This window comes from Leopardus geoffroyi, chromosome C3 (assembly GCF_018350155.1).
Source record: "Leopardus geoffroyi isolate Oge1 chromosome C3, O.geoffroyi_Oge1_pat1.0, whole genome shotgun sequence".
In the NCBI taxonomy this organism is placed as follows: domain Eukaryota; kingdom Metazoa; phylum Chordata; class Mammalia; order Carnivora; family Felidae; genus Leopardus; species Leopardus geoffroyi.
In genome coordinates, this window is record NC_059338.1 from 4,982,445 (window position 1) to 5,003,539 (window position 21,095).

General features: G+C 44.8%; 1 protein-coding gene across 1 annotated transcript in view; it reads right to left on the reverse strand.

Moving 5' to 3' along the window:
- Positions 1 to 21,095, reverse strand: part of COPA (COPI coat complex subunit alpha) — a 46,982-nt gene that overhangs the window by 18,452 nt on the left and 7,435 nt on the right. Inside the window, exons 4-13 of the mRNA XM_045455117.1 lie at positions 20,214 to 20,294; positions 15,847 to 15,923; positions 14,746 to 14,855; positions 9,212 to 9,321; positions 7,530 to 7,629; positions 6,610 to 6,745; positions 6,093 to 6,175; positions 3,381 to 3,531; positions 1,872 to 1,938; positions 901 to 976 (exon numbers count right to left, since the gene is read on the reverse strand). Coding sequence (XP_045311073.1) covers positions 901 to 976; positions 1,872 to 1,938; positions 3,381 to 3,531; positions 6,093 to 6,175; positions 6,610 to 6,745; positions 7,530 to 7,629; positions 9,212 to 9,321; positions 14,746 to 14,855; positions 15,847 to 15,923; positions 20,214 to 20,294 — 991 coding nt within the window. The remainder of the gene's footprint in view (positions 1 to 900; positions 977 to 1,871; positions 1,939 to 3,380; positions 3,532 to 6,092; positions 6,176 to 6,609; positions 6,746 to 7,529; positions 7,630 to 9,211; positions 9,322 to 14,745; positions 14,856 to 15,846; positions 15,924 to 20,213; positions 20,295 to 21,095) is intronic.

Sequence of the window (21,095 nt, forward strand, 5' to 3'; positions counted from 1 at the left end):
TGGGGAAAAAGAACAAGGAGGTGGGTACGGAGGGGCATAATCACAATTTGATCAGAAGTGGCTTAACTGTTTAACTTATAGGGGAGACTGGTTATGGATACCAAAGACACAAGTTCCCTGTCCTTTCACCAAGACCACACTTTCAAAAAAGAGTGAACCGTATTAGCAAACAATCATGACACAGTGAGTGGCACCTGCAAAAGGGCCAGAGCTAGCAAAATTACTTCTTGCAATCTGCTCATGGAGTCTAAAATATCATAAAAGTGTGCCACTAAAGTGAGGACCCAAGAAAGCCTCTATAAAGCAACGGGAGGAAGTGGACTGAGAAGAGCCTAAGTGAGACACATCCGTTCTGGAAGGCTGTCGGCAAATCCTAACAGGAAGGACAGCGACAAGGGCTGGCGGTGATGGACGAGGTAGACAGGGGTCTCAGCTGGATCCTGGGATCCCTGGCGGGGTGTGGGGCTGTTAGCAGCCTCATTTCTTTGACATGCAAAGGAAGCAAATCGGATCTGGATGTGGATGGGAGAGCATAAATCCCCAGTCCCAGGATGAGACATTGCAAGATTGGAACCACATTCTTAAATAAATGAAACTACCAGGGTGAAAGTCATATCGGCTGACAATAAACTAGGATAACATGCTGTGCTGAAAGGGAAAATGGAGAGTTTCTAATAACCAAATTATAAAATATATATATCTAGCTGGAGTAATAAAATGGAGGAGGAACATGAATATTTCACACCATGGTCGCCTCTGATGCAACTGTCAGCAGCACCTGCCAACAGACACGAGTGATGTGACCGTGGCCTGGGGAGGGAACGTGAAAAACTTGAAGAGGCGCGACAGCGCGGCGGAGGAGAGCTGTGCGCAAAGCCGGGCAGACACAGGGGCACCTACCGTCGGGATTCTGGGAATCCGCGTCCTTGGGGATGGTGTACAGGTCATAGGTGCTATTCTCCAAGTTGCTGGCTCTCTGTAGAGGAAACAGGAATCAGATGGTGACAGGAACGCAAGACAGCAGTTTATTCTGACAGAGGAAACTGCGCCGTCACACAATGATCTGTAGCCATCCCTTTCCCACCCGTCACCCACAGGGACAGGTGGACGTGTCTACAGCTAGCAGTTCTCAGACTCGTCGCCAAAGAACTCGGAATTCATGTCACTTCATATTTTTTGTATCCTCCAAAGGTTTACGCAGATATTATTTGAAAGGCAGCAAGGACTGCTCTTGACTCCACACGTTAATAAACTAAATCCCCAGTATTCTGGTGCTCTACCTAAGTATACTCGTCAAAGTTTGTTCAAGGGGGAAAAAAAAAATCAAAGACGACAGTAAACACAACTCCCAGGGAAAAAATGTTAAGACTCTTAGATACTGAACAAAGAACAGGATTAGACACACTAGAAGTCATACGAGGAAAGACAAGTTTTCGTTCTTTTTAACTTGGCAAACAGGGCACTCAGACTAGAATGTCATTCCTCTCTTTCCCCCAAATTACACGGCAAGAAGTACGGGGGCTACTTGCTGACCCTGAAGGCAACTTCACTGAAAGGCACCCCTCCTCCAGGTCAGCTCTGCTATTTTTGCCCCCGTGAAGGAATCAAGACAAGCATTCTCGATTCGGGTCATTCATCTTGAGGCTGCGTTACAGGTAGAAATTGCCAGCCTTAGTGAAGACGTAAGTTCACAAACCCCTAACATGCTTATGGTAACTGGAGCCGACCTGGTTTGAGGCTGCTTACTGTGATAGCTCTCTCAAAATGACCACTACAGAGCTTCTAAACGGCCACTAGAGTTTTCCTAAGGGCATGAGAAAGAGACCTACGGAAAACGGGAAGATCCTAGGAGGACAGCAGGGGTCACATACCGTACACAACAGGACTGCATTTTCTGCTGGATTGTACGACATATTGAACACCGGGAACTTGGAACCACTAGGGATATACACGGAAAAAGAGAAAATGAGGAAGGGGAGTAAGGACGGAAGAAAGAAAGGCATGACTCCCACATCTCCTACTTACCCAATCTCTACACATATAACTCCTCACTTTCATAATCAGGAATAAAAATAAACATTCCATCTACTCTCTTCCTTCTTTCAAGGCTAGGACACCCCTAGCTCAGCTTTGACAAACAGTTTAAAAAAGGCAAACCCTGGGGCACCTGGGTGGCTCAGTCGGTTGAGCGTCCAACTTCGGCTCAGGTCATGATCTCACGGTTCGTGAGTTCGAGCCCCGCGTCAGGCTCTGGGCTGATGGCTCAGAGCCTGGAGCCTGCTTCCGATTCTGTGTCTCCCTCTCTCTCTGCCCCTCCCCCATTCATGCTCTGTCTCTCTCTGTCTCAAAAATAAACAAACATTAAAAAAAAAATTTTTGGGGCGCCTGGGTGGCGCAGTCAGTTAGGCGTCCGACTTCAGCCAGGTCACGATCTCGCGGTCCGTGAGTTCGAGCCCCGCGTCGGGCTCTGGGCTGATGGCTCAGAGCCTGGAGCCTGTTTCCGATTCTGTGTCTCCCTCTCTCTCTGCCCCTCCCCCGTTCATGCTCTGTCTCTCTCTGTCCCAAAAATAAATAAACGTTGAAAAAAAAAAAAAATTTTTTTTTAATAAAAAAATAAAAAATAAATTAAAAAAAAGGCAAACCCTGGTACAGGTCTGATTTTTCAACGGAACGTAGGGTCAGCACTCACTGCAGTGAGCGGGACTGGGTCTTCTTGGGGACAAATTCCTACACATAACTGCAGGGGACACCACAGAGCAACGTGATGGGCTCTGTCTCTGGCTAATTTGTCCCGTCCCTTGGAGTGTTCACATAAACCCATCTTTTTATTGTAGTAATGCCGGAGGGTGGTTATCAAAGCCTTGTGCCAGAGCCTGCCACCATCAATGTTTCAGCATGCTGATGCAGCTGGCCCTCCGAAAGGACAGTTTTTTTGCCAGACATCCCAGAGCTGATCACATCTTCAGAGTGAAGAGCTTCCAGAGACGTATATTCTAGTTTAGAGTTGTATGCGTTTTGCTGGAAAGCAAAGCAAAGTCACAGAAATGCCAAACACAGGCAAAAAGGCCTGTCACCAAGTCGGGCCACTCTACCAGGAAACTTTCTCTGGTTCGCAAGAAACCCGGCCGACTGTGGCAGTAGTGATGTCCTGTGCACAGGCCCACTAGCATTCTAATCAGGGAAACTGCCCTTCTCTTCATGGCCTCCTCCTTGCCCACCATGCTCCTGGGGTTTAAACTGAGCAGCTTCCCCAGTGGGGACTCGATCTGCGACAGGAGAGGAGACCCAAAATGACATCAAAAGAACAGAATTCTATTTGCGGGTATCGCAGCGTGGTGACAGATCAGAGGGTCTGGCGGGAGGAAACATGTCTGATTTACCTCCGCAGCTGCATCACCGCTACATCTTTGGAGCTGTTGAAATCCAACTGACGTAAGAATCGGTCCTTGACATAATGCAGCATATTGCCGTGAACAGCGTAGGCTGGCCTTTCCCGTTCCAGTTTAAACACAATCATGCCACCATCATGGCCTGGGGCACAGGGAGGAGAGAGGAAAGAATTAGCTGAAGGCAAGAAAGCAGGCTGGAAACAGGAGATACACGAGGATGAGGATTATATATGTGCTAAAAACAAAGGTACCTAAATGTGTCCTTTATTTGTCTACATTCCCACAGTTGTTAGAAGCTTCCCTCAAATCAATTTCTGTGAATCCTTTTCTAATACTCTACCTAACACTGTCACATTTACACACACCCTCCTCTGTGTTCTCCTAACACCTTGTACAAAGTTCCATCACACTGAAAGTAAACAGACAGGATTACATCAAACTAAAAGGCTTCTGCACAGCGATGGAAATCATCAAGATGCAAGAACAACCAACCTGCTGAATAAATGGGAGAAAATATTTGCAAACCAAATATCCAATAAAGGGTTAATATCCAAAATATAAAAAGAACACAACTCAATATAAAGACAGAAAACCACACACAAACAACCTAATTTGAAAATAGGCAGAGGACTTGAATAGACATTTCTCCAAAGACCTACAGATGGCCAGCAGGCATATGAAAAGGTGTTCAACGTCTCTAATCACCAGGGAAATGCAAATCAAAACCACAATGAGACATCGGCTCATACCTGTCAGAGTAGCTAGTATTAAAAAGACAAGAAATAACAGTGCTGGCAAGGATGTGGAGAAAAGAGAACCCTTGCGCACTGCTGGTGGGAATGTAAATTGGTGCAGCCACCATGGAAAACAGTATGGAGGTTCCTCAAAAATTAAAAATAGAACCACCATATGATCCAGCAATTCCATTACTGAGTATCTATCTGAAGAAAACAACAGAAACACCAATTTGGAGAGATACATGCCTCTCCATGTTCACTGCAACATTATCTACAGCAGCCAAGATATGGAGGAAGCAACCTAAGTGTCCCAGGGCTGGTAAATGGATAAAGAAGATGTGGTACACACACACACACACACACACACACACACACACACACACACACACACACAGGCCTATTACTCGACCGTAGAGAATGAAGTCCTTCCACTTACAACGACATGGATGGACCTAAAGGAATTAGGCTAAGTGAAGTGAGTCAGAACGACTAATGTTAAGATTTCACTTATATGTGAAATCTAAAAAAAGAATACATGAACAACAACAATAACAAAACAGAAACAGACTCCTAGGTACAGAAAACAAACTGGTAGTTACCAGAGGCTGGAGGTGGTAGAGAGTGACCAAAATAGATAAAGGGGATTGAGAGGTATAAATATCCAGGTATAAAATGAGTAAGTCCCTAAGGATGTGATGCACAGCTTAAGGAATATAGTCCATGATACTGTAATAACTTCACGTGGTGAGAGATGGTAACTAGACTTAATCATGGGGATTACCTGGTAATATATAAAAATATCGAATCACTACCACGTAAACCTGGAACTAACAGGCTATATATGTCGATTATGCGTCGATTCAAAAAACAAAAAAGCCTCTAGCATCGCACTTAGCATCCTGCACTGTAACGAAGTCCACCAGCTCCACTATCCCACGAGCTCTGGAAGACGGGAATTATGGTAATTTCCAAGCATCCCCAGTCCCTAGCAAACAGCAAGGACAGAAAGGTTTCTGCTGAACGGGGATACTAGTTTAAAAAGCCTTTCTTTTCTTCTTTTTAATGTTCTCCTTTTCCCTACTAGCATCATCCGTCTCTCAGAGAGACTGTCCACCTCTGTCGGCTCTCCACGCGTAAATCAGATCATTCGCTTCCCTCCCCAGCCGCTTCCGATGACCTTCCGCCCGCCCGTTCAGAATAAAATCCTCAGTCTAACCCCGGCCTTGCCTGCAAAGCGGAGCACAGCTGGGCCTGCTCTTCCTCCCGGACTACTGGGCCCCTACTCACCGCGCTCCTGCTGGCCTCTCCGCCGTCTCACCCGCACTCACTGCCCCCCTCAGACCCCCCCCCCCCCCCCCCCCCCCCCCGCCCCGCAGCCCCGCGCCCCCCTCACACACACTCCGAGTCTCGCGAGGCCCCGCCCGCCCGGGCCTGCCACCTCCTCACTTTCCTGAACGGCCGGTCCCCGCAGCCGTCCCCCTCTGCGCGCCTTTGGCTGAACGTTTCCTCAAAGCCTCCTCTGCGTGTTCATTGCCTTACGGTCCCTCTCCCCTCACCACAAATAACATTCCATAGAGTCAGGGACGCGGCCTCGGGCACCGCTCTACCAGCAGCACCCAGACCGGGGCCCGGCGCTCAGGGCGCATCCGCTACCTGCGTGACTGCCGCTCAGCCGCCAGCACCGCAGCCGGAGAACACTGAGTGTCCACCATGAGCCTCCTGACTTGTCAAAGAGGATGGGCTTTATTGCCCAGCGGACCCGGGTGGAGACAGAACACTACACGAAGGGTCCTCCAGGACGGTAAGGGGGACAGACGGACAAGGGCTTCGGCCGTGTGGCTCTGAGAATCCCATATCCCCTTCTCATCCTACTCTGTGTCCACCGGAGTCAGAGCTAACAGAGCATCGTGCTCAAGGCTTACAAACTCTGAACTTCAACGAGGAAAAGAGAAGAAATGACCCTTACCTGCCGCAAAGAGGTTCAGGTTGGGGTGGGCGGCCAGGACCCAGAAACGATCGTGGTCCCTGCGGAAGGTCTGAACCCCAGTCCTAGGAAAGCAACAGGTAAGCAAAAAAAATACTAATTTCTGAGACATCTTCAGCCTATCACATACAAGAGCACTGAGTGGGAGTCAGCAAAACCTCACTGGTCCTATTATTCTGAATTTCAATTTCCTCTTATTCATCACGATTTCCCGTTACGCTACCTTCATTGCGTATTTCTTACGTCTCTAGCTACAGAAGAACATGCTTAAATTTGGAGGAGAAAAGAATGTGCGTGGAGATTGTATTTGATGGGCAATCTGTAAATGCTGGCTGATCTCCAGGCCCCTCGAGCTTTCCTAACACCGGATCTGACCTCTCCATATGCTGAAGATGGTTAAGAGGCACACAGAAGCAATCTAATCTAACTGGCAGGAGACAGAACGAGACAGAGGAGGGCCTTCCCCCCAGCTGTAGTCAACACCATCGTAACCCCTTACCTCTTGGACATATCCCAGACGCGGATGCTCTTGTCCTCAGAATTGCTGAGGATCAGCTCTTGGCGGGGGTGGAAGACGGCACAAGACACGTTGTTGTAATGACCGCGACAGGTGTCAACCTCCCACGCCTTTGACTCTAAAGGACCAAAAAGAATTAGATGATCTCTCACAACTCCCTACTACTACAGGTTTAGGATATAAAATGATGGCATCTCAGTTGGTGGAGGGTCTGACTCTTGATTTTGGGTCAGGTCATGATCCCAGGGTCATGAGATGGAGTATCAGGCTTGTCGCTGAGCATGGAACCTGCTTAAGATGCTCTCTCTCCCTCTCTCTGCCCCCTCCCCCACTCGCACATCCTAAGATAAAAAATTTAAAAATTAATAAAATAAAATTATGGCATCTCTAACCAAATGCTAGGTATACTTCAAAACGTTAAATCAGCAACTTCTTTCTAAAATGGCAATTTTCTCCATTTAAGCCTCTGACTCTCTACGCGTTTGTTCTTCCATTCTGACCCTCCTATCAATAACAGCACCTCTTCTCCATCATTCTTTATCCTCTTACCCTGTCTTGCTTGTCACTAGCTGTCACGATTGAATAAATATACAAGTTCCATATGTTTTAGTCACCTTTGTATCGTCAGAGCCTTGAACAGTGACTAGTACAAAGCAGGTATTCAACCAATAAATATTTTTTGAAAGAATAAATTCTTCCACTTAGCTGTGTTCTGACTCCCCCAAATCAGGATGCCTCAAAAACAGGAAAATAGAGGATGGGGCAATTTTTGTGCTCCTAGGATTAGCACAACCATCTAAGGTAGGAAAATGGGTCGTGAAGTCCGGACGACCTGGCTACGTCACCTTGCTGGCCAGCAGTCCATTTTTTGGACACAGTGATACTGTCACTGGTTTACTCACCGTTCATGCGCCAGATTTTCACTTGGCGGTCATCTGCCCCAGATACAATAAGGGGCATAGTGGGGTGGAAGGCAGCCCAGTTTACTCCGCGATCATGACCCTGCGGAAAACAAGAAGTGGTTCTTCTAAAATGCCTTTATAACTATTACTCAAAGCAAACTGAAGGGCCATGCTGGTGGTTATAAAAGATGTCTCTGACTTCTACTCTTCCTGTGAAAAGACGCAAGGGGTGATGCTATTCTAAGGTATGAACACGAGAGCCACCATGTCAACCCATCCAATATTACATCCAAGTTCTCATGGCAACTCCCAGATCTTTCTACTCCTAAGTTCAGCTTCATTTGCATTTGGGATATACTGCCTTGTTTTATCTACTTACATATTATTTCCCCAACTCATTATTAACATCTCAAGAACAAGGACCAATTTTATAACTTACTGAGGAAACGTGGCTGGGAAACTCTCAGCTGAGTCCCAATATCCTTTTAGGAAATGTGCAAGGTCAAAACTATTTTCATAATAATGTTAAGACGTGATTTGCCTTTTTCACTCTTACTCTCTCATGAGAGTAGAGTTTTCCAGAGGGCTACGTTGATGTGGTGATATCACTGTTTTCACAGCTAATGGAATGTGTGCTTTTATATTTCGTGTTTTAAAAAAATAAAAACAAATTTTTAAAAAAGGTTTTGTTTTTTTTAATTTGAGAGAGAGAGAGAGAGAGAAAGCTTAAGCAGGCTCCACACTCAGTGCAGAGCCTGACACAGGGCTTGATCCCACGACCCTAGGATCATGACCTGAGCCGAAGTCAAGAGTTGGACTCAACCAACTGGGTCTCCCATGCACCCCCCAAAGATAAAAAGTTGTTGGTTTTAATTTCAAATATGGTAAAAACTCAAAGATATAATAAACCCCATGAACAACTCTTTGGGGTCCTCAGTAAGTTTTAAGAGTATAAAGAGGTTCTCAGACCACAAAGTTTAAAGATTGCTGCTTTTAAGGTATCTTGCACTTTATTTATATAGTTATATTCTGTACTGTGGCAAGATCATAGAAAAGGCAGTTTCAAATTGGCAGTGTTTTTGAGAGACTTCATGCTGTGGTTAAAATCCCCTGGGTTTTGGAGTCCGACCCAAGTTCAAATACTAGTTCTTCCATTTACTAGATACATTTGGATTTTGGTAAACTGCTCAATTTCTCTAAATCTCCATTTTTTTTTCATCTGTAAAATGAGGTTGATAATATCTATTTCGCTGGACAGCTGACAGGATTAAATGGAGTATTTTTAAAAATCTAGTTTCTTTCTCTAATACTCTTCTATTTTCCACCATGCACACAAGTGACTTACACCTGGCTGGTCCTCAACGAGTATATCTCCCCTCCCACCAGCCCCACTTTCACCAGAGGCCTGAGAATGGGCTCTGCTGTGGGATGGTGACAGCATCTATGCCGGCCTTCTCCCTCTCTCCCCACCGGGTTTAGCAGGTGATGTGACCCTCCCTTAGGCGGCACAGAAGCTTCTCGTCTCCCGGCTCACGGACTATTCTATTTCCAGTGCCTCAAAACCATGCCCGGTACTTAACAGGCACCGCACAAATCTCTGTTGAAGGAACGAGCAAGTAAGCGGCCACTTCCTGTTTCCCAGAGAGGAGCCCAGAGCAGCCTCGGGCTGTGAAGGGAAGTACCTCCAGCACGTGCTTCACCACCGCATCCGTAGTTCCAAACAGATCAACCCCGGTGATTCCTCTCACGTCGGACTCCACTGCGCCAGGGGACAAGTTCTTCTTCCTCAGACCTTTGAAGGGACAAGGAGTGGGATGAAGGACACAGAACAGTGTTACCAAAGAGAGCACGGTCACAGAGGCACAGGAAGGGACAGTGATACGACTAGTGTTAAGGAAAAGGAAGGGAAAAGCAATCTAGAGAGATCGAAAAAAGAGGAGACTCAAGAGCTCCTATGTGTTTCTTTCTAAAGACGTTCAAAACGTTAAAGTACGTTCACTAACCGTTCTTTTAACAGACCCACTACTGGGCTGTCTTCCCAGAGGACGACAACCCAAACCTCGGACACAGTGAACTTCCTCAACAAGCCTCACCTCAAGAGCAGTCTATTGGAATTTCTAGTCTTTTCTGTTCTTGAAATGTGGCCTCAGATGATGGCCGTTCCATTTCCACTTTCAACTTTGTGACGACTATAGCAACTTTTCTATCATCATCTCAAGAACTTTTGAGTGCTTCTCAAACTGGCAGCTGTTAGGCACCTCATGGGGAGGTTCCAAAGCCGATATGGAAACGAGACCTACTAGATACTAAATGGCTCTTCGGTGGATGAAGAGTGTAAAACTACAAACCATGCAAGAAGTGTCCTCATTCTCCTATGGGACTCCTGGGCTGAGAGCAAAATGATCAGAACTGTCATGTCTTTTTCATTTCAGATTTTTATTTAAACTCTACCTAGAGCGTAATTGTCATGTCCCTTTAAGCTCTTACGTAAGAAAGCTGGTTAGAGATCCGAATACGTGTATTTTGCCATTAAAACTTTGGGAAGCTAGTTTCACCGGGAGGAACTACCCATAATTTGAAAACAACAGAAAAAAACCCCCAGAGTAAGAAGAGTCTTATTTGTGTAGGACCCAAATTTATGGCTCAACTACACCTATCTTTAAAAGCTATCTGCGGTACAGTCACAACCAAAATTATGCTAACAATACGACTACCTTACATTTGAAAGCGTTTTGTGATTTTCAGAGCACTCTCTACCATGTTATGTAATTTGATCCTGATAACAGCCTTTTGAAACAGGCAAGCAGATATAATTATACCAGTTTATAAACAAAACAGAATAGGGACTAAAATTTTATCTTTTATTTTTTTTTAATTTTTTTTTTTTTTCAACGTTTATTTATTTTTGGGACAGAGAGAGACAGAGCATGAATGGGGGAGGGGCAGAGAGAGAGGGAGACACAGAATCGGAAACAGGCTCCAGGCTCTGAGCCATCAGCCCAGAGCCCGACGCGGGGCTCGAACTCACAGACTGCGAGATCGTGACCTGGCTGAAGTCGGACGCTTAACCGACTGCGCCACCCAGGCGCCCCTAAAATTTTATCTTTTTTTTTTTTTTTTTTTTTTTTTTCAACGTTTATTATTTTTGGGACAGAGAGAGACAGAGCATGAACGGGGGAGGGGCAGAGAGAGAGGGAGACACAGAATCGGAAACAGGCTCCAGGCTCTGAGCCATCAGCCCAGAGCCCGACGCGGGGCTCGAACTCACGGACCGCGAGATCGTGACCTGGCTGAAGTCGGACGCTTAACCGACTGCGCCACCCAGGCGCCCCTAAAATTTTATCTTTTAAAGCATCTGTGGAGGAAAGAGGAATTTGGAACTACTGGCACTTGTAAAATTAAAAACAAGTATCCATAATTTGGGGGAAAATAAAAGCTATCATTGAAAATAAAACCTACGTCATTTTAAGCCTAAATTGTGGCATCTGCGGGAAAATATAAACATTTAAGTTTCATGATTATAGTTCTGTTTGTTGTCTTAAAATTACAGTATGTCTCTTCTACTCCAGCAGCACGTAAACGTCAGCACTGGAGAGGCAGGTGCTTAAAAGGACCCGACAGTGTTAATGATCTCGTCCCGTCCAAGATAAGCATCAACAGGTGGGAGAAATAAAGCCGATGCTATCACAAAAATGCACTCTCCACGGCTTCATAAATACGTTGTCAAAGGGATGCCTCTTCCCGTTTACTTCGCTGGTCTCTTTAATGGGATCTGCCCACTTCTTCTAATGAGTCTGGTACACGAAACAGATTCAAAGGAAGACACAAAGACAGACAGCGGTGAGAGACTTCACCTCCAATAAGCGTCAACAAACACATTAAAAGGAAAGCGTATGACAGAATGCAAGGCTTTGCTGCACTTGCTGTCATGATCCAGGAAAGGGGAAGAGCAATAAAAACAGACAGATGAACAGTGACAGGCAGTGAAGAGATACTTAGAGAAGAAACAGTTGAGCCTTCGACAAGCCACTCACTACGACTGAACGACAGATGGAAAATTTCTACAGCAGCTACTCAAATCCAGAGGGAAGGGAGTCCACTCTCAGACTGGACCAGTTTGACGCATGCTTCCCAATGGGGACCAGGGGAAGTAGTAAAAAGAGAGGGATGAGGACAGGAATTGGCAGCAAATTAATACTTTTTTTAGTCATCATCGCAAAGATTAAGCCTGAATTACATGGGCTTGACATGCAAAGGTGGAAGCACATTGAGATCATTTAACTGGCAGTTTACTTGGAAGATCAGGCCAAAAAAGTAACCTGCCTCCTACACGTAGATTATAAATATACTCTGTTTTTCACACATATTTTTGCCAGGCTAACAGAAAAGATTCAGGTTAAGTAAGCCCCATGGGGCTCGATTCTCATGGGACAGATAACAAGGAGACAGGTTTTCCTTTAAAATTTGTTTCCTTATTGCTCATCTAACTCAGAGAGCTACACATGCCGAAAAATTAGAATTTTGAGCAGTCCTTTAACTGTGAGGGTGTTCATTCTCTGACTCAAAACGAACTTTTCCTCTCTCAGAATTACCACCTCTGGTCCCTAACAGATCTGAAAGGTAATCCCTCTTCCTGTATTCAGACTCATCTGAACTCAGGCGAAAATAACTCTGCTAAAAAGAGTATGCTGGTTTGCAGAAGAGGAGAGAATAAATGTAAAAGTCTAACTCAGAGCTCCACTTGGTTAGAGACCAAAGCATTTCCTTTCACTCTGGTTAAGGGGTTACTAGAAGTCGAGAGAGCTGTGAGGAGAGAAAAACACTCAGAAATGGCGGAGAGAGCAACAGCGTTAGTGCAGCCAGTTAGCACAAAACTCCTGGTATCGCTTACGCTAAGTAAGTACAACATTGCAAAATTATTATAGCGCATCCACGCCCTGCACACATTCACGAGCCAGTAAAAGCCCCAGCTGGGGTCCACACTCTCCCCGTCTCTTCTCTGATTTCAGGCCCTGAATTCTGATGTGAAAATGTTCTCCAGCCTACAAAAGTCAAGAGAAGGATTTCTTGCCTTGGGCACTTCAGGTTACCAGCGAGAATCCATCCACCTAACTGTCCCAATCGCTTCAGCCAGGCCACAGGCACCTGCCGCGCTGGCATCGGGCGGCGTAAACACCGCTCCCAGAGCGCGGCAGTAGGAGGCCCTGCTCAGCCCGGTGCTCTACGGACAGAATTAAGCCCTGCTGGCCAAAGCAGCAGTTTATGCAGATGACAAATTAACTTCTTTATGACCTGCGGTGGCATCAGCTACGTACCATCTCATAAGAACTGAGAAAACAGTCGCTCCAAGCATTGAGTAGCACTTAATTCTGTCACAGAACTCTGGCTGGGAAAGGCTATTCTAAGAATGGCAGCTGAGCAGCTGGGAGAGCGTGAGCTGGATCCAACCCCATCAGGCACCCATGTCCCGAGACAGACAGGGTGACCGGAACGTGCGTGCAGTGAAAAACCACGAAAAGCCACAGCCGGGTTACTGAAAGAGTAAGCGAGGTCCCTGGCGCCAGCGGTCAGGAGAGGGCACAGGCTCACAGCGCCTGTGCTTCAACTCCTGTCGGCAAGGCTGGTCACATCCGGGTGTGCTTCAAAAAGCCTCGTCAGTCTGACGAAAAACTGCAATGGCAAAAGCCCTCGTGGAACAGGCCACAACCGCCCCATCTCCAACACAGTCTGGCTGAGCCCATTCCCTTCTAATTCTGACCCTCTGGAAATGGCAGTAATTCTAGAAATTCTAACAGGAGAGTCACCACAACACAGGACTCAGACTATCATCTCCGAGTCAAAGCCAATATGCAACATACGCGGAGTTTCTGTCAAAAGCTCTTCCCATGGTTGGGAAGGGAAGGGGTGGTGGAGACGGGGAGCATTTATGGCACCAAAATTAAGTTTCTAGCTCTTCAGATCTCTGCCAAACATACTAGAAAGTAAAACAAAAACAAAAACAAAAAACAAAAACCCCAAGACTCTGCTCCGCAACTGACCCCCCTCTCCCCGGCTGCTTCCCTTGCTGCGTGAATCTTAACCAACTACTCTTACAACGTTCCAAATGCTGCTCCCGCAAATCCAAACCTCTGACTTGCTCCTCGATGGTGGCTTGTAAAAGCAAGTGGCTTCCTGCCTCGGCCCACCCACCTGTCACAAGGGGGCTGAGAACAGCTACCACCCCAGCCATACGATTCAGAAGGGTGGCTCCTTTACCAGCACAAAGAACCAGGCAAGGACCTCTGAGGGGCCTTCCTTTTACAGAATGAAACAGGTGTCTTGCAATCTCCCCACTGACCTTTCACAGAACCCGATCTCTAAGAATTCCTAAGGCAACAAACGAATAAAAAGAGACAGTTCAGCAAGTGGTAAGTAAATTTTACTGGGCAGAGGACCCCAGCATCTAGAGCTCCGTTTCCATGTTCCATCCGTCCACAAAGCACTTCCGTCCATCCGCATGCCTGCCTCACAGGTTACAGTCCTTCCCCAGCACTTCAACTCCCTGCTTAGCAACTTCTCAGCTTTCCTCCACACAGCACTGAACATGTGAATCCGAACCCCCAAATCAAGACACATAAACTGTGAAAGGAGGAACTATCCCCATCAGCCAACATGTACACATCTGTTTTAATTTCTGATTATTTTAATTTCTAGAAGTCTGCCCATTAAAAGGTGTTCTAGACATAAGAAATCCCACCCTCCCCCGTGCTCCTTACACTAGAAGAAATATAATAGAGGGATTGTCCTATTTCTAAACAAGGCCATAGGATCCAAGAGTCCTGTGTCCCCGCACTAATCTATTCCCCAAATTTGTCTTTGTCAAACACACACTTATTTCTTGTTTTGTTTTATTGGAAAGCATGACTCTTAATCAAATACTCCCAACTGTACATAGATTTTAACTAAAAACAGTTCTAATCAAAAAGTAAAATTTTCTTCGAGTTCAATACGTTTTTTGGAGCAGCCACTTTTCTTAAGGAATACCTCTAACACAAAGAACCATCAAAAGCAGATTTAAACCCTCAGAAGCAAAGACACTACATGATACTGCAAAGACATTACACGACAAAGAATATTCTACATTTTCCTGTTGTGAGCCAACCACCCTCATTATTTTAAGCAATTGCAGTTTTGCAGCAGACATGGTTAGGCTGTCCCCTGAACTTGGGCAGCTCACCGGAAATATCCCAAACACGCACAGTCTGGTCCAGGCTGGCCGACACAACCAGGTCTTCTGAGGGGTGAAACTGAGCACACATTACATAATGGTTGTGCCCTGTTAACACACTGCAAGAAGAAAAAAAAGAAAGACAATACCAAATTAGAGGCAGGACTCAACAGATTCCTACACGTTAAATACCACTCTCTATACTTCACAGACCCAAGTACTCTCTTTGGAGGCAACGGCAAGCCATCCTAAGGACTGTGAACTAGTAGCAACAAGCAAGGTCAGCTGTTTGAACAACCGTCCCCTTCTTTCCTCCAATGCTTCAGTATTCAAACGTTACTAATTTCTGGAGAATTGAGATAGCACAGCCCCCCTCGCATATTGAAAACATTCATATGTCAAAATAAGCGGAGTCTTAGTAATTCATACTAGAAACTATCAGTTAGATTTGGGAAGGGGCATAACCCTCTTAAAGGGCATCCTTTTACATGGTCCTTACATCTTTGTGGAAAGCCCACAACCCAAACACAAAGCAGGATGGAGGTCTAGACCTTGACTCACGTTTCAAGGGAACAGAACTGAAAACCAGCTAAAAGATTTGTTCTAGGGGCGCCTGGGTGGCTCAGTCGGTTGAGCGTCCGACTTCGGCTCAGGTCACGATCTCACAGTCCGTGAGTTCGAGCCCCGCGTCAGGCTCTGGGCTGACAGCTCGGAGCCTGGAGCCTGCTTCAGATTCTGTGTCTCCCTCTCTCTCTCTGCCTCTCCCCTGCTCATGCTCTGTCTCTCTCGTCTCAAAAATAAATAAAAACATTAAAAATAAATAAATAAATAAATAAATAAATAAACAAATAAATAAATAAATAAAAGATTTGTTCTAAAAGCCTAATGATATGACCTCCCTTCCCTGGAAGAAATGACCGGAAGACCCAGAGTCATATATTACTAACAAGATTGCCTCATTTTGTATGTAAAAGCATCTTACAAATCCAGTCAGTAATTAATCAGCAGGAAGAGCCCACTAGGGAAGGGAGACGATGGTTCTAAAGAGAAGTTCATGATGTAAACACAGGCAGAACAAAGCCTGTCTCTGAGCCCCATCTCCTGCTTTACCAGACACAGGTTCTAGACTGCCAGTTCCACACTCGGATGGTCTGATCATCTGAGGCACTCAGAATCCAAGGATATTCCTGAAAGATAATCCAAGACAAAGGGTTTCAACATTAAACAAACATGTTCTTTCATGTTCTGTGATCACTTCTCTCTTTGGAGGAAACATTCCATGGCCTGGCGTCTCAGCTGTACCAGCAAAGGGACCACAGCCTCGGATTTGTCCGTCTCGCTGCCTCCTCCCCACCATTCTATCAGCTTTTCCCACGTTGGCGCCTGCACTTGGGAGATTTCAGAATGGAAGCCAGACAAAGGCATAAAGGATCCTGAGAGGCAAATAACATATACTGTACTCACTTTCATGTGTATGAGTGTGTATATGTGCATTTCTACTTATACGTGGCTAGTCCTAATTTAAGATCCTATGAAATGATCTTCTCCCTTTAACCCCAGGATTAGACCACTGATTTATGGTCTGACTTCTCCTTATCAAACCATCCAGTCTCAAAAAATTCCCATCTTAGGAACCAAAACAGAAAATAACATCTAAAAATGCAGCGGGCGCCTGGGTGGCGCAGTCGGTTAAGCGTCCGACTTCAGCCAGGTCACGATCTCGCGGTCCGTGAGTTCGAGCCCCGCGTCAGGCTCTGGGCTGATGGCTCAGAGCCTGGAGCCTGTTTCCGATTCTGTGTCTCCCTCTCTCTCTGCCCCTCCCCCGTTCATGCTCTGTCTCTCTCTGTCCCAAAAATAAATAAACGTTGAAAAAAATAAAAAATTAAAAAAAAAATAAATAAAAACAATGCAGCTTATTTAGAATCTGTAATTGAGAATAGGAAGCATTTGTTATTCACGGTTGTATCTTCAGCGCTTAGCACAGAACCTAGCAAGTACAAGGCACACATATACTTACTGGGCCAAGAAAATAAAGTTTGTCTAACTTTCCAGCTAGATGGCAACTTGTCCCAGGCAAGTCTTCAGCAGGTCCCTTGCACTGATGACAGTCCCTAGTTCACAGATCATCCTATTGAGCGGTTACCATTCTCAAGCAGTTTTTTTTTTTTTTTTTAATGAATCACATGTGTCTTTATTAATTACTTAACATCACTGAACCCTAGTTTCTTCCATTCATACAACGGGTTATTATTGACATTTTTGAGTGGAATGATTCTCTGAAGGCTGCCGTCCTGCACATGGAAGGATGTTTAGCAGCACAGCTGGATTCTATGCACTAGATGCCAGCAGCCTTCCTTGCCAAGCCCTAACAACAAAAATGCGTCTGGACACTGCCACATCCAGACTCTGCCACATCCTCTGGGGGACAAAATCTCCTGTGGTTGAGAACCATGGAAAAGGTAACAGAAGACCATTCTGGCAGCTCAGCAAGCATTCAATTCACGTTGGCCACCTCCTCCAACCATTCTAAACTTAAAAGCATGACCCCACAGGGTCTTACACTGCACATGATTTCTTCAAAGTCCCAGCAGTGCTGGAGGGAAATTTAGGATGAAAGAATCTGGAGAATGACCTTAATAAAATGTATTTCCTCTATTTTGTTTTGTGCATTAAGAGTCACGCATCAAACCGAGAGCGCACTTGGCTTCATTTCTCTAAAGTGAAGTATGTCCCCCAGGATTAAGTGCCAGCAGGATGGCCTCGTCGACAACACCCAGCCACAAGCTCACAGCAAGGTGTGCACTGTTGCTGAGAATCTTTTTTTCCCATCATCTTAAGTGTACTCTTTAATTCCTATCCCCTATATCACACATTCCCCCCACTCAGCTCCCCTCTGGTAACCATCAGTTTGTTCTCTATAGTTAAGAGTCTGTTTCTTAGTCTCTTTTTTTCCTTTGCTCATTTGTTTTGTCTCTTAAATTCCACATGAGTAAGATCATACAGTATTTGTCTTTCTCAGACTTATACTGCTTAGTATTATACTGTCTAGCTCCATCCAGGTCATTGCGAATGGTAAAATTTCATTCTTTTTATGGCTAAATAACATTCCCGTGCACGCGCGCGCACACCTGCACACGCGCGCACACACACACACACACACACACACACACACCATAACTTCTTTATCCATTCATCTATCAATGGACACTTAGGTTACTTCCATAATTTGGCTACTCTAAACACTGCTGCAACAAACACAGGAGTGCATGTATTCCCTTGAATTAGCTTTTGTATTTTGGGGGTGAATATCCACTAGTGTGATTACTGGATCCTAGGGTAGTTCTATTTTTAACTTTTTGAGGAACCTCCACATGGTTTTCCACAGTGGCTGAACCAGTATTCACTCCCACCAACAGTGTACAAGGGTTCTCTTTTCTCCACACCCTCGCCAACACTTGTTTCTTTTGATTTTAGCCATTCTTGACAGGTATGAGGTGATACCTCACTGCAGTTTTGATGTGCATTTTCCTGATGATGAGTGGTGTTGAGCATCTTTTCAGGCATCTGTTGGCCATCTGGATGTCTTCTTTGAAGAAATGTCTGTTCATGTCTTCTGCCCATTTTTTAATTGGATTACTCGGCTTTTCTGGTGTTGAGTTTTATAAACTCTTTGTATCTGGGACTCTCCCATGCCATAGGTTGCCTTTTAATTTTGTTGATTATTTCCTTCGCTGTACAGAAGCTTTTTATCTTGATGTAGTCCCAACAGCTTACCTTTGCTTTTACTTCCCTCACCTCAGGAGACACACCTTGAAAAATGTTGCTACGGCCAATGCCAAAGAAATTGCCTGTGCCGTCTTCAAGGATTTTTATGGTTTCAGGTCTCACGTTTAGGTCTTTCATCCACTTTGAATTTATTTTGGTGCATGGTGAAAGAAAGTGGTCCAGTTTCATTCTTCTGCATGTTGCTGTACAATTATCCCAACACCATCTGTTGAGGAGACTGCCTTTTTCCCGCTGTATATCCACTCCTCCTTTGTCAAAGATTAACTGACCATTTAATTGTGGGTTTATTCCTGGGCTCTCTCCTCCATTGATCTCTGTGTCTGTTTTTATGCCAGTACCGTGATGTTTTAATTACTACAGCTTTGTAATAGAGCCTGACGTCTGAAATTGTGATAACTCCAGTTTTGCTTTTCTTTTTCAAGATTGCTTTGGCCATTCGGGTCTTCTGTGGTTCCGGACAAATTTTGGGATTGTCTGTTCTAGTTCTGTGAAAAACGCTGGTGGTATTTGGATAGGCACTGCATTCAATCCGTAGACTGCTTTGGGCAGTATGGACCTGTTAACAATATTTGTTCTTCCAATCCATGAGCATGGAATTTCTTTCCATTTCTTTGTGTCTTCTTCAGTTTCTTTCATCAGTGTTTTACAGTTTTTAGAGGACAGGCCTTTTACCTCTTTGGTTAATCATTCTCAAATGTTTTAGTTCTAATTTTTATTATTCTACCCTAAAACTTACTTTTTGAATTTTATAAAAAGAAATAAAGTATACTTAGCCAGGAAATTCTCATTTATTTCATTATATTCTTTCTAACTTAATTCAAGAGACTCAGTTTACTAGAGTCAAGAAATGGTACAAATTAAATCTAATAGCATAAGATTATAGAAAGATCCAGCCAGGTTGGGACTGGATTAAGAGACTGGGAGTCTCTAATCCATATGTAACTCGGTATCTGTCTTCTAGGATTCCTGATAGATCAAAGAAAAGCATGGGGGTGCCTGGGTGACTCAGTTGGTTAAGTGTCCAACTTCGGCTCAGGTCATGATCTCGCAGTTCATGAGTTTGAGCCCTGCGTCAGGCTCCGTGCTGCTGACAGCTCTGAGTCTGGAGCCTGCTTCAGATTCTCCCTCTCTCTCTCTGCCTCTTCCCCCACTCAAGCTCTGTCTCTCCCTCTCTCTCAAAAATAAAACGTTAAAAAAAAAAATTAAAAAAAAAAAAAAAAAAAGAAGGTATAAAGCCTGGGTAAAGGAAAAGCCTCTACTGTACCCTAAAATCCTAAGATAGAAGCACCTAATTGTTAATGCTTCAAAACATTTGTTAGCTCACCCAAAGGGCATCTAACCTTGACCTCCCTCCAGACATACCTACTTAATAACACCCACATGGGATCCGTCTGCAAATTTTATTCACTAGAGCTCAGTAAACCTAAAATCCAGTTTCTACTTTTCCCTACAGAGAATCAATGACTTCCTTATAGAGCCCACTGAACCCAATTAAATTAAATTCAATATAACCCTGAGTGCTTCCTTTTGAAGACAGAAACAAAGCAGAAAGGTCAATGCCACATAGTTTCTAGAAGAGTCACTCCAAAAACTCCACTAATTCTGCTGTCATGGGTTCTTGAGAAGGAAGTAAAGATCCCCACAGGGCAAGTGAAGAATGCTCTGCAACTAGAGCTCCCATGGCCACTTACGTGATGAAAAAACGTGGTGCGGATGTAGTCTAAATGCCCAAGCAATGTGAAGAGACAGCGCCGAAGCTTGTAATTCCACACCTGCAAAGAGAAATCCATCTAAGGGACTCAGGTTTCTCAACAAGTTTGCCCTATATTTTTGCATTTCTATATAGGTAGGAACCTTGACAGGAAGTCTCATTTAAGACTTGCTTAAGGTTGGAGGAAAAAAAATCAAAGATGAAAACATAGGTCAGCTAAACACATGGCGACGGGAAAAGGCAAGGCTAGGGGAAATTATGGAAAGGTTTTTCCTTTCTCTGGGGAGAAACCAACTCTACTTAAAACAAGATGAGATGTTTGTCCAGGGCTTGACTTGACACTCTTCTTTCTACTGCATAAGTGTGTTCTTAGTTTAAATACTGACCCCCTAGTGTGTTACCCACTATCTTAGCTGAGGATTAAAAAAGCAGGACAGATACGATGACTCTAAGGAAATAATAATGTAACATACAGCATCACCTCCTCCTAGACTGCTACCTTGCTGGCAAATGATACACATACCTTCACGGTCTGTACTTGTCTATCACACAGACTTTAACTCGTTACTATGGAAAATACTACCTTGCTCAGTTAGGGTGAACTAAGCAGAAAAACACGATATTCAGATACAAAGTTGAGCCAACTACCAAAGTACCAGGCATCAAGGAACATAACTAAGACAGAAATGTGAGCATAGACTCCCGTCCAGAAAACGTTCCAAAAAGTTCAAAAATAAGAGGTGAGTTGCCTTTAAAAAAAAAAAAAAAAAAAAAAAAAAAAAAAAAACAGGGGCGCCTGGGTGGCGCAGTCGGTTGGGCGTCCGACTTCAGCCAGGTCACGATCTCGCGGTCCGTGAGTTCG